The sequence below is a fragment of the Branchiostoma lanceolatum genome, chromosome 6, assembly GCF_035083965.1.
Source record: "Branchiostoma lanceolatum isolate klBraLanc5 chromosome 6, klBraLanc5.hap2, whole genome shotgun sequence".
NCBI lineage: Eukaryota > Metazoa > Chordata > Leptocardii > Amphioxiformes > Branchiostomatidae > Branchiostoma > Branchiostoma lanceolatum.
Genome location: NC_089727.1, coordinates 3,705,091 through 3,718,304, shown reverse-complemented (window position 1 = coordinate 3,718,304; position 13,214 = coordinate 3,705,091). Strand labels below are relative to the sequence as shown.

The 13,214-nt window shown below is 44.1% G+C and overlaps 1 protein-coding gene across 1 annotated transcript in view; it reads left to right on the top strand.

The window, feature by feature from the left end:
- LOC136436191 (E3 ubiquitin-protein ligase HERC2-like) overlaps positions 1–13,190 on the top strand; it is a 99,404-nt gene extending 86,214 nt beyond the window's left edge. Inside the window, exons 79-91 of the mRNA XM_066429972.1 lie at positions 446–699; positions 2,676–2,815; positions 3,938–4,033; positions 4,565–4,780; positions 5,929–6,092; positions 6,470–6,611; positions 6,941–7,135; positions 7,840–7,974; positions 8,352–8,520; positions 9,087–9,192; positions 10,309–10,521; positions 11,231–11,343; positions 11,960–13,190. Coding sequence (XP_066286069.1) covers positions 446–699; positions 2,676–2,815; positions 3,938–4,033; positions 4,565–4,780; positions 5,929–6,092; positions 6,470–6,611; positions 6,941–7,135; positions 7,840–7,974; positions 8,352–8,520; positions 9,087–9,192; positions 10,309–10,521; positions 11,231–11,343; positions 11,960–12,122 — 2,106 coding nt within the window. The 3' untranslated portion in view covers positions 12,123–13,190. The remainder of the gene's footprint in view (positions 1–445; positions 700–2,675; positions 2,816–3,937; positions 4,034–4,564; positions 4,781–5,928; positions 6,093–6,469; positions 6,612–6,940; positions 7,136–7,839; positions 7,975–8,351; positions 8,521–9,086; positions 9,193–10,308; positions 10,522–11,230; positions 11,344–11,959) is intronic.
- The last annotated feature ends 24 nt before the right edge of the window (positions 13,191–13,214 follow it).

Sequence of the window (13,214 nt, the reverse complement as noted above, 5' to 3'; positions counted from 1 at the left end):
GGTTATTGCCAGGACAAATTGGAAAAGGACCTCTAACTCAAACCCTTGCTTAATCAAACCAGGAACCCAGCTGCGGTGAAACAATACATGGCTCATTACATGCCAATTTGTAACTTGTCGTAGGCGATCCTCAAGTTTGCAGAGACGATGCTGGTGGAGTAAACAAGAGAATCTTTTATGAATCTAAGGAATTGCATTATGTAGAAGTCCTTGATATAAGAAAAATGACCTGGAGATAATAGAAGGAACACCATGAATTTGAATTTATCCTGTTCAAAATGTGTTCAAGATCAGTGGAGAAGGGGTGCGTACTTTATTTGGGTTTTTGACTTTACGTTTCAGTTCTGCAAATTTGTCTGGAACTAGACCCAAATCAGGGGTGCGTACTTTAATTGGGGTGCGTACTTTAATCGAGAAAATACGGTAAGTCTTGTTTATCTCCCAGGTTGAAGCGCTGAAAGGCGTGCGAGTGGTTGACGTGGCGTGCGGCAGCGGGGACGCGCAGACGCTGTGCATCACCGACGACGACTGCGTCTGGTCCTGGGGGGACGGCGACTACGGCAAGCTGGGAAGGGGCGGCAGCGACGGGTGCAAGATTCCGCAGAAGGTGGAGGCTCTGATTGGTCAAGGCGTGGTCAAGGTCGAGTGCGGGTCGCAGTTCTCTGTGGCGCTCACCAAGTCGGGATGTGTCTACACATGGTAAGGATGAAGATGTTTGTATGTGGTTGAAAAGTAAGATTGGGACGTTGTCAGGAGAATGATTTTCCGTAAACAGCAGTCCATGTGTTGTAAAGTCACGGTAGAGCTATCTAGATGTGCTTCCTTGAATAGTAAGATCTAGACATTGTTGGGAAACTAATTCTGTTTAGACAGCAATCCATGTAAAACAGTGTAATGTTCTTTTTGTTATCAAAATTAACGTGGGGTCCCATAACTTCGACAGTACCATAACTTCGAACTAGTTTTACTTTGTCTTATTATGCAGAAGAGAGACATGTCTGTTTCTATCCACTGTGCTGAATAAAAACGCAGAGAACCCAAGTTCATGCATATAGCTGTCGTCTGAATGAAATACAGATTTGTGTACAGTTAACTGATTTTTGCGCCACCAGGAAAATTTGGCTACAAACAATGGCTACGTTCGACGCAAGTTCATTGCGTAATGGCAACTCTTACATAAAGAACAGTCAACAATCGGCACGCAAACTTTATTGTTTTACACATGAGGCATAAAGCTATACAAAACACACAAAAAACGTAGGTGTTTGTTAGTTTATGTCGCGATTAAACTTGTCTTAAATAACAAAATAACCTCGGCTTCGAACGCCCTCCCCCCTTTACGTCACGGCCATTCCGTTAACCACGATTCGAATGTGATGCTACAGTGTTGACGTTTCACGGTCCCCCTGTCTAAATCACGTACGAGCTAGTGAGGCTCCAAAACCGCAAATCTTATTAATCTAGCTTGAAACACGTCAGATAAACTTGCATTTGATGAGTTCCAGTCGGCAGGCTTGCACATGGTTCCACCAGAAAACGCATTGATGTTGCAAACATGTAACCTAACCCCGCATGTTGATTAAAGACTGACAGGCCGCTGGCTTTGATGTAGGCGGCACGGGTCGGTGATCTCTGAATGCATAAACACGAAGTTCATTGAATGTAAATGGCGATTTCTCACTGCTTGCTCAAAACAAAAATCTAGAAAACCATGAATAGAGAGATCTAAAAATAACTGATGCTGTTGTTTAAAATAAGTCGTCACTTTGTACCGAATTGACTGAAAAAAACAAGGGAGATTTGCCACGTACTTTCTGGTCACTTGCGGTGCCGTGCCGAGTGCAAATGTCACAATTTCAGTTTCCGGTGTAACAATTCTTCCCCGGCAGTTTGCGACGTACTTGTGGCACATTTGTGGCATTTGTGAGTTCATGTTACGGGACCATTTGTATGAAATGAAGTATCTACTCTCATTACTATACCAAAGAACGGATCGTCAACGTTGACCATGCTTGGAACGCAACAAGCGGCGTAAACAGTCGCTAAGTCACAGCGCGCCCCGCATCGGTGGCAACTTACGCACGGTGAAAAAAAAATTTACCACAGGGAAGCTGAAGTTAGTTGACACAAAATTATTCTGTCTGTTTACTGAAAATCGTGCCGACAAATTAAGGAGAGACAAAGGTATTTGTATGTCGAAGTTACGGTACCCTGATTAGAATGGAACGATGTGGAACGCTATATTCATAACAACATTTTTCTGGTTTTACCGACTGAGATTATAGTGTGAATCGTGCATGGACGGTGTAAAATCAACTCGACAACGGAAAATCCTTAAACACCGCCACTCTGATTTATCATTCGTCAAAACGCAACACTTTTCAGACAACCGACACTGGTGCAATGCGATGTCGAACTCGTAAATTTACGTTTGAAGTTATGGGACCCCACGTTAGTTATTTTAGCCTTGGACACCTGATATGTATTTGTGTTTTGCTTTGCTTTTAGCAGTAATTCTTTTTGTCAATTTCCCCTTATATTTTTCTTGTATTGAAGTAGCACTGGCTTCCCTGATTTGAAAATTTTAAAAAAGATGACGGAAAAAAATATCAGAAGAAGCAAAGTAAACAGTCTTTATGTGAGATAAAGTTTGACATTGTTTTGTTTGACTTCAGGGGTAAGGGAGACTACCATCGACTGGGCCACGGCTCGGACGACCACGTGAGGAGACCACGTAAGGTAGCGGCACTTCAGGGTAAAAACGTCATCAGCATCGCTACAGGCTCCCTGCACTGCGTGGCCTGCACGGATCAAGGTAGGGGAAAGAAGACACGTCTGGATTTGGGGTTTAACAGACATTTTCGGGGTCCTCACCCAAAATGGGGGGTGAAAAGCAGGGAAAAGTCACTCTTTTTAACCCACTTTTCAGTCCTTGGGTCCAGGTAAAATGGGGTAAGGAGCCCCAAAACGTCTGTTCAACCCCAAATCCAGTTGGTAGTGAGAGATACATGTACAGTACATGATATCAGGCTATATAGGTTAATGGCAGTATTACAATTCTCTGAGTCTTAATATATTTATCCCACCCACTTGGAAGACTTGAACTTTATTTTCTTTCGGACTTAATTTTGCGGTAGAACTACTAGAAGGGAAAACAGAGTTTTTCACGCTGTTTCAAGTTGGCTGTTGACACGATTCTGTTGTTGTAGTAATTCATTGCAAATGCATAATGCGGTGTTATGAATTTGCAGTGGAAAGGTCACCGTGGAAATAAGACCACTGCAAACATTTAAAGATTTACAGTATTTTGGATTACATGTTCTGAATAGAAATAGATGTGTGATTCAATCAACATGCACTATGGCCACATGCACTTTACATCTGTCTTATTGATTTGTTTTGTGTTTGGGTTGGGAGCCTGTGCAATTTTTTGTTTCTCTTTTTCTCAAATTATGTCTGACGTTTATTTCAAGAAGACCAAGGTAGGAGAAACATTAATTTAAGTGATCACATTTTCCTACTATCTGCACACACACATACTTATCATGTAATAATCAATTGCTACATATACAATGGAAAAAAAATTATGAATGAAGTCACCACAACCTAACCTAACTTTCACAAATTCATGAATAAACAGGTCTAGAAAGCCACTCCCCTCTTAAAACCAAAGAACCCACAACAAATTATAGAAAACGTGGGGCTTTTGTTTTCATCTGCTTCCAAAAAAAGAAGCCAAACCCAACTAACACTGGTATAGTATTTGAAAAGACCTTTGTTATTATATTGTCAATCACTTGTCATATGTATATTTCTTATTTCTCTACCACATGCATGTTTCCCAAGTACGTGTACTTGCAATTTGCCTTCGTAGAAACTGGAATAGACCCACCTGTGCATGTGTTGTGACCAGGTGATTTACCTGTATTGTCCACAGGTGAGGTGTTTACCTGGGGAGACAATGACGAGGGGCAGCTCGGAGATGGAACCACTAACGCTATCCCCCGACCCAGGCTAGTGGCTGCTCTCCAAGGTAACTATTCTTTCATTGCTTCCTTAACCCTCTTCCTGCTGTCTAACCCAATAATTAATCATGATGAGGTACAACAAGGCTATCACAGCAGGGGGAATGTTAATGAGACCACTGATGCCATTCCCTGGCCACTCTCCTAGTTCCATAAATGACACAAAATTTGTGCAACAATGATGCCACTGTTCGATGGTATTCCTGGACTGCATAGAAATTCAATCCCTGGCCTGTCAGTAATCTTATGCCAAGTTAAGATGCTTATAGAAGGAGTTGCATTTATCTTCCGAATAATGCATACATGTACTTTTCTAACTTCTTCTAGAAATCCCAATTTGCTAGAAATTTATTCATTGGTAAAGAGCTGACATTTGTTCTTTAACACAGGGAAAAAGATCAACAGAGTGGCGTGTGGCTCTGAATGATACATGCTTTTCTAGCTTCTTCTAGAAATCTCTATTCCTGAACCTTTCATTACAAAGAAGCTTGCATGTGAATATTGCAAATATGTGAATATTGCAAATTTTTGTCACCCAGGGAAAAAGATCAACAGAGTTGCGTGTGGCTCGGCCCACAGCCTCGCCTGGTCCACCTCCAAGCCGGTGAACGCGGGGAAGCTGCCGGTCCAGGTCCCTATGGAGTACAACCACCTGCAGAACATCACCATGCCGGTCCTGCGCAACCGCCTGGTGCTCCTGCACCACTTCTCAGACCTCTTCTGCCCCTCCATTCCCATGTTCGACCTCCTCAGGGGTAGGCTATTCTAGATATATTCCTGCACCACTTCTCCGACCTCTTCTGCCCCTCTATCCCCATGTTCGACCTCCTCAGGGGTAGGCTATTCTAGATATATTCCTGCACCACTTCTCCGACCTCTTCTGCCCCTCTATCCCCATGTTCGACCTCCTCAGAGGTAGGCTATTCTAGATATATTCCTGCACCACTTCTCCGACCTCTTCTGCCCCTCTATCCCCATGTTCGACCTCCTCAGGGGTAGGCTATTCTAGATATATTCCTGCACCACTTCTCCGACCTCTTCTGCCCCTCTATCCCCATGTTCGACCTCCTCAGGGGTAGGCTATTCTAGATATATTCCTGCACCACTTCTCCGACCTCTTCTGCCCCTCTATCCCCATGTTCGACCTCCTCAGGGGTAGGCTATTCTAGATATATTCCTGCACCACTTCTCCGACCTCTTCTGCCCCTCCATCCCCATGTTCGACCTCCTCAGGGGTAGGCTATTGTAGATACTGTAAATCACTTTAATATAGCGGTAGGAAAATATAGCAGTTGGGCGAAAATAGAGTAGGTCACGGCACTTAATTTTAACGGTGGGAACAAACATTACTGTCTCAAATATTAGTGATCAAGTATTAACGATGATGAAATTTTAGCTGTTGACTAGTGACCGTTAAATCAGCTAAAATGAAGTTACAGTTAAGAAATAAAGAATTACAGTATATTCATATTTGCTTGGATTCAATTCAGTGGTTTATTTATTTACTTATTGGTTTGGCTGTTCAGGACACACAGCCAGGGCTGCCCAACTAGCCTGTTGCTATTACAAAAGGCTAGCCTGGCTGACAAGGACAAGACAGTAGATTGGAATTTTGACATGGACAGCATAACGAGCTATAACAATATTAGGAATTCTGTGGTAGAAGTGGAAAGGAGTTTTTTTGCTGTATTTCAAGGTCGTGGTTGAACCAGTTCTGTTATTACAGTAGCAATACACTGGACATGCATGAATTTGCTTTTAAATTTGCGGTGGAGAGGTCATCAAAAACACCTCAGAAATAGGACCACTGCAAACCTTTCAAGATTTTTACAAAATTCCTTTATAATTTCATAAACCTGCTTCCTAATTCCATAACTAATGCAAATTTTGTGCAACAAAGCAGGGAGGCTTGCTGATGAGAACGGGAGCAAGCCGCTGGTGGGGCTGGACACTCTGCGGGGGGTCCTGGTGTCGGCCGGGAAAGAGGCGGCCTTCAGGAAGGTGGTCCAGGCCACCATGGTTCGGGACAGGCAGCACGGCCCCGTCATAGAGCTGAATAGGATACAGGTGGGTTGGGTCTTCTTCATTGTTTTACGAAAAATGGAGGTGCTATTTTGGATGTGTCTGTCTGTCTGTGTTTCCAAATATTTGTGGCCAGCAATAACTTAGGAAGCGCTGGATAGATTGTGATGATATTTGGTTTGTAGGGAGTTTATGGGAAAGTCACAGTCGATTATTGGCCTACTGGCAGTTTTCCTTAGTACTGCAGCAGAACCTTTTGTTTCTGTATCTTTTGTCCTGAACATATCATAGTCTTGATTTTTTTGGTGGCAGATAGCTTTTGTTGTCGTTGTAGATTCGTTAAGGTTTGGACCCCTAGCAGCTTGTGCAAGAACTGCAGGGGCATTATCTTAATGTTTCATTTTTTTACTGTTTCCTTCCAGGTGAAGCGCTCGAGGAGTAAAGGCGGGCTGGCGGGTCCTGACGGGATCAAGTCGGTGTTCGGCCAGATGTGCTCCAAGATGGCTTCCTTCACGCCAGACAGTCTGCTGCTGCCCCACAGGGTCTGGAAGGTCAAGTTCATAGGTACGAGTCGAGGTTCATAGGTCAAATTTATGAGTTCATAGGTCAAGTTCATAGGTCATAGTCATAAGTTTTTTCTGTGTGGATGTCACAACTGTGCTTCTTTGCTGTATGTTGTTGTTCTCCCTTTCTCTGCATTACAAGTATATGCCATGGTCAAGTGCCAAGACTACAATAGTTGAGAGATTAAGAAATATTTTGCAGTTGCCAGGAAATATTGGCTTTCTAGTTCCTACATCACATTTCTCTCCTTTTATGTCAAATACATTTTGTACAACAGTCCATTCTGTTGATTTCATATTTTTCTTACCTCTGTTATTTGCCGCCCTCAGGAGAGAGTGTGGATGACTGTGGCGGCGGGTACAGCGAGTCCATCGCTGAGATGTGCGATGAGCTCCAGAACGGCTCCACTCCCCTCATGTGCCTCACGCCCAACGGTCGCGAGGAGTCCGGGGCAAACCGGGACTGCTTCATCCTCAACCCACACGCCAAGGGACCCACGCATATGAACATGTTCAGGTTCCTAGGTAAGACACAACACCCACGCCAACAGACCCATGCACATGAACATGTTCAGGTTCCTAGGTAAGACACAACACCCACGCACATGAACATGTTCAGGTTCCTAGGTAAGACACAACACCCACGCACATGAACATGTTCAGGTTCCTAGGTAAGACACAACACCCATGCCAAGCCCTACGTAAGACACAACCCCCATGCCAAGGGACCCACGCACATGAATATGTTCAGGTTCCTAGGTAAGACACAACACCCACGCACATGAACATGTTCAGGTTCCTAGGTAAGACACAACACCCATGCCAAGCCCTACGTAAGACACAACCCCCATGCCAAGGGACCCACGCACATGAACATGTTCAGGTTCCTAGGTAAGACACTACACCCACGCACATGAACATGTTCAGGTTCCTAGGTAAGGCACAACACCCACGCCAAGCTCTGGGTAGGACACCACACCCATGGCAAGGGGCCCACGCACATGAACATGTTCAGGTGTCTGGGTAAGGGTCTATCTAAAGACAAATCAATCTGTACAACTGGATACGATCAGGATGTTTCGAGTGACATCAGCCACTCTTCTTCAGTGTCACTATCGTAGACGGTGGTAAGACTCGGTCATCAAAAACTTGTTAAACTTTTGACAGTTACCTACACAGGCATAAGGTAAAGTTTTTAAGGTAAGATGCTAAATGTACCTTTTCCCCAGGTATCCTGATGGGGATAGCCATCCGTACCGGCAGCCCTCTCAGCCTGAACCTGGCGGAGCCGGTGTGGAAACAGCTGGCAGGGATGCCACTCACCGTCACCGACCTGACTGAGATAGACAAGGACTACGTGCCAGGTAAGGAAACAAATGGGAACACTTGCTGAAAAATATTCTAAAGGAAGGTTGAACTGTAATTTCCAAAACAAAAACTGGACTCACCCAAATTTTCAACTGCAAGTCCACTCATAGCAGTCAATTATTCCTAGGCCTGGAGCTGGCCCCTTACTCTCCTTCGTTGGGCTCTCTCATGTTGCACGGTCCAGACCCTAGACTCTTCTACCTTTAAAGTACATCCTGTGTCTTTTACGATCTGGTCTTTCCATTGCTTGGGGGGTTTTCCACCGGGTCTGGGCAACCTCCTGTTTGTATGCTTTTTAAACCAAGTGGTGGTCTTATGTGACCAAATAATCTTATGGATTGCTGAAGCTTCATGTTGTTTCCTTCTCGCCCAGGTCTTATGTACATCCGAGACATGGATAAGGACAGCGAGGCGTTTGAGAACCCCCCGATGCCGTTCAGCACCTCCAGTGCGTCTGGAGACGAGGTGAAGCTGAGCCCCAAATACTCCACCATCACCCCCGACAACCGGCAGGAATACGTCAGACTCGCACTCAACTACAGGTCTGTCTATCATTTTTTGTTTCCTTCAGTCTTTCGTGAATAGTTTCATCAGGTTTGTAAGTCACTGGATAGCAAAGTTGTACAGAACCAATTGTTTTTACCTAGCTGCCTGTCTGTCACCCGCCGTCTTGAAGGCCATAATTGCCCTGAGGATGGTGTCACCGAAACATCAGCTAGCTAAAAGTCTTGGTGTACAAAAAACTTTGTTTACTATTCAAAAAGAGGCTGCAGCTGGTACAGTTTATTTGTATATAATATGCAAGAAGCATCTTCTGATCTTCTCAACATAGAGGCAGGTTACTGTAAATATAGAAATGTTCGTCATATCTTATGTTCGCTGTTTTTACGGTGAACTCTTCAGCATGAACCTAAAACCAGAGACCGTGAAACTTTTTGCCCACCGATGACTAGCGCTATTATTGTTTCAAACACGAACTAAAAACCACCACAAACACTCCATTTTCTCCCAACCGCAAAATAAAAACCATGCGAACTAAAATGCATTTACAGTTGTTTTACAGTTAGCTAAATCAAAGTTGATCAACAACGACTTTTTACTTTTCCAGACTGCACGAGTTTGAGCAGCAGGTGGCGGCTGTGCGGGAGGGCATGGCCCGAGTCATCCCCGTCCCCCTCCTCTCGCTCTTCACTGGGTACGAGCTGGAGACAATGGTAAGTACCTGTCACCATGGTAACCTGTCACCATGGCAACCTGTCATCCCCCGTCCCACTTCTCTCGCTCTTCACTGGGTACGAGCTGGAGACAATGGTAAGTACCTGTCACCATGGCAACCTGTCATCCCTCGTCCCACTCCTCTCGCTCTTCACTGGGTACGAGCTGGAGACGATGGTAAGTACCTGTCACCATGGCAACCTGTCATCCCGTCCCACTCCTCTCGCTCTTCACTGGGTACGAGCTGGAGACAATGGTAAGTACCTGTCACCATGGCAACCTGTCATCCCTGTCTCCCTCCTCTCGCTCTTCACTGGGTACGAGCTGGAGACAATGGTAAGTACCTGTCACCATGGCAACCTGTCATCCCGTCCCACTCCTCTCGCTCTTCACTGGGTACAAGCTGGAGACAATGGTAAGTACCTGTCACCATGGCAACCTGTCACCATGGCAACCTGTCATCCCGTCCCCCTCCTCTCGCTCTTCACTGGGTACGAGCTGGAGACCATGGTAAGTACCTGTCACCATGGCAACCTGTCACCATGGCAACCTGTCACCATGGCAACCTGTCATCCCTGTCTCCCTCCTCTCACTCTTCTCTGGGTACGAGCTGGAGACGATGGTAAGTACCTGTTACCATGGCAACCTGTCACCATGGCAACGGGTGGCCATAACAACCCGGGGATGTCAGTGTTACCTGTATGGATGTCATTGTAACTGTCACCATCAAAGAACACAAGAGTGCTTGTCCACTACAAGGATTACTGTTTTAGCAACGTCTTAAACTATAGTATTGCCTGGACATAGCCATTCTCACTGTTGCCATATTCTAGTTAGAATTTCAGAAGCTATAGAGATTTTGAACTGTATGTTGTTGTATTCGTTACACTTTCATTACACTTTAAGTTTACTGTTGTAGGCTTTAATAAGTGTTTGTTGCTCTTTCAGGTTTGTGGCAGCAACTTTCCTACAGTCTCATTTTAGTTCATTCATGACTTTTGGAAGCTGTAGAGAAAGATTTGAACTGTGTTGTGTTGTATTCATTACACTTTCAATACAGATTTATCTTTTAGTGTACTGTTGTAGGCTTTGATAAGTGTTTGTTGCACTTCCAGGTTTGTGGCAGCCCCGACATTCCGCTTTACAACCTGAAGTCGGTGGCGACGTACAAGGGGATCGACGCCAACGCGCCGCTGGTCAGGTGGTTCTGGGAGGTCATGGAGGAGTTCTCCAATCAGGAGCGCTCGCTCTTCCTGCGGTTCGTCTGGGGACGCACGCGGCTGCCGAGAACGATCGCCGACTTCAGGGGCCGAGACTTTGTACTTCAGGTACTGAACTGTGTCACAAATCAAATTTATTTTGCACTTTAAACACTATTGCAAATAGTTTTAGAGGTAAGTAAATGATGCTCTTATGTCTTGTAAACCAAGTGCAATACTAAATTTACATATACAACACTGTTCAATAGTTCTCAGCTGCAATATGTTTCATCAACAAACCATTTGAACAATAGCTGACTTTAGGGGCCAAGACTTTGTGCTTCAGGTACAGAAACTGTTTGTTTTTGTTGGTTTCTATTGCATAACTAGTAAACCACCTTAAGGTGTAACACACCAGTGCTTCAGGCACAGACGTGTGTCACATATGAAGTTTCGTTTTTCATCACGTCTATCCCTTAGGCTAATTATTTGACCGCTGGGGCACCACAGAAGATCTGAAAAACAGCTTTATAAATCTTTCTTGTTTTTTTATTATTCTAAATGTTTTACTTGTTAGTTGATAGTCTGATATTCTGATATTCTCCCATCTTTTCCATTGCCTCCACTTCTTTATTCTTCCCTGGATGGTTCCTTGCATGATAGTTTTGGCTAGTTCTGATGACCGTGGTTCGTAGCTGTACGACTTCTGTTTTCGTCTCTTTGCTATGGTTAGGAGCTCTTCAATACCCAACCATCAAACTACATTTTCGTATATTATGCACTTTTTGCTTCCTTACGTGTAGTCCTTGCTGAAACGTTGTTTATGGTGTTCTCACAGGTTCTAGATAAGTACAACCCACCTGACCACTTCCTGCCGGAGTCCTACACCTGCTTCTTCCTACTGAAGATGCCCAGATACTCCTGCAAGCCTGTGCTCAGGGAGAAACTCAAGTACGTACAACACACACATACACACATGTGCACGCACACATGCACACACACACACACATGCATGTACACACACACACATAGACACACACACACACAAATACTCCTGCAAGCCTGTGCTCAGGGAGAAACTCAAGTATGTACAACACACACACACGCACACACACGTGTGCATGTACACAAATACTCCTGCTTGCCTGTGATCAGGGAGAAACAACACACACATTTAACACACACATGCACACGCACACACACACACATCTGCATGCACACTCACACACACACATGTGCACACACACACAGATAAAGATACTCCAGCAAGCCTAAGTGTATTCAGGGAGAAACTCATGTTTGTGCCTCCAGACACTTCATTAAGCTTCAGTATTGTGTTTCTAGACCTGTGGGGTGTGAATTCCAACTGTTGTTGCTGACCCTACTTGCATAGAAAAGGATGTAGTTCACTGTACTTATCAAAAAGAGCTATGGCAATTTTCTTGTCAGGGTAAACATGTAGTACGTATATAACATGCATGCGTCACCACTAGTGGTAGATCACATTTGGAGTAAGCTAAAAGGAAACTGGACGCATTTTCTTACAAATTGTGTTCCTTCCTCGCAGATATGCCATACACTTCTGCAAGTCCATTGACACCGACGACTACGCGCGCATCGCTCTTACGGGGGAGACGGTCGCCGAGGAAACAAGTGAGGAGTCAGAAGATGACGATATCGACAGCATCGACTCCGACTCCGAACCTGTTGAGTCCTCCGAAGACGAATAAATCTCCCATAGCACCCCCATCTGTGCAGTGGCACCACCCAAATTTCTGTCAGTTCTGTCTGGTTTAGGGCTCATCCATTTCATTGATAGGGGAGTTCAAAGCAGTTGAAGACACAGAAGACTGAAATCTTCCGGAGCCCCCATCTGTGCAGTGGCACCACCCAGATTTCTGTCAGGTCTGTCTGGTATAAGGCTCATCCATTTCATTAATAGGGGAGTTCAAAGCAGTTGACTCCTCTGAAAATATACAAGTGTGGAATCTTTCAGAGCATCCCCATCTGTGTAGTGGTATCAACCAGATATATGGCAGTGCATTTCTGTATAGGATTCATCCGTTTCATTGATAGGGGAGTTATCATTAGGATATATTAGTCGCAGTCTTCTCAGAAATTAGAAAGGATAAAGTAGTTTGAGAGAAAAAAATGCTGTATCTTGTACATTAAGAATTTTTGTTTTGTTTATGATATAAGATGGTGATGCTTATATTTTGGACTGTGTGTACAATTAGGAAAAAAATCATGACAAAAGAATTCTGACCTTTTTTGCTGGACAATGTGGCTACAAAGCTTTTTTTCACTGCAGTTCTGAAAGCCAGAAACAATGCCAGTATTTTGTAGAGTGGTGCGGTCTGAAATGTTGCATGACGGTCTACATGTATGTCTGAAAAGGTGGACCCTTCTTTTTTCATATTGAATTTGTTAATAGTACAAGTGGCAGAACAATGATCTAGGCAGAAAATTACAAATTGTCAAGAGTTATGAAGAAGTGAAAAAAATATAAGAGCATAAGTATATAGTAAGAAAAGAGGACTGAACAGTGGAAGGAATTCTGTATGATATGAAAAAAATATATAAGTTGCAACAAATGGCAATATGTTGACTAGAATGCAGTTATGTATAGATGAACTGCAAAGTTGCGATACATGGGTATATATGGCTAGGGCTGGTGGGGATATGAACACAATGATACGTGATACAAAGACAAATGTATGTTCCCTGCCCATTTTTGGTTTGTCACCAGTGAAAGATGGTGTGCATCATGTTAACATCATTAAAAAACAGACAAACCGTACGGATTTGGAATGTCTTTGATT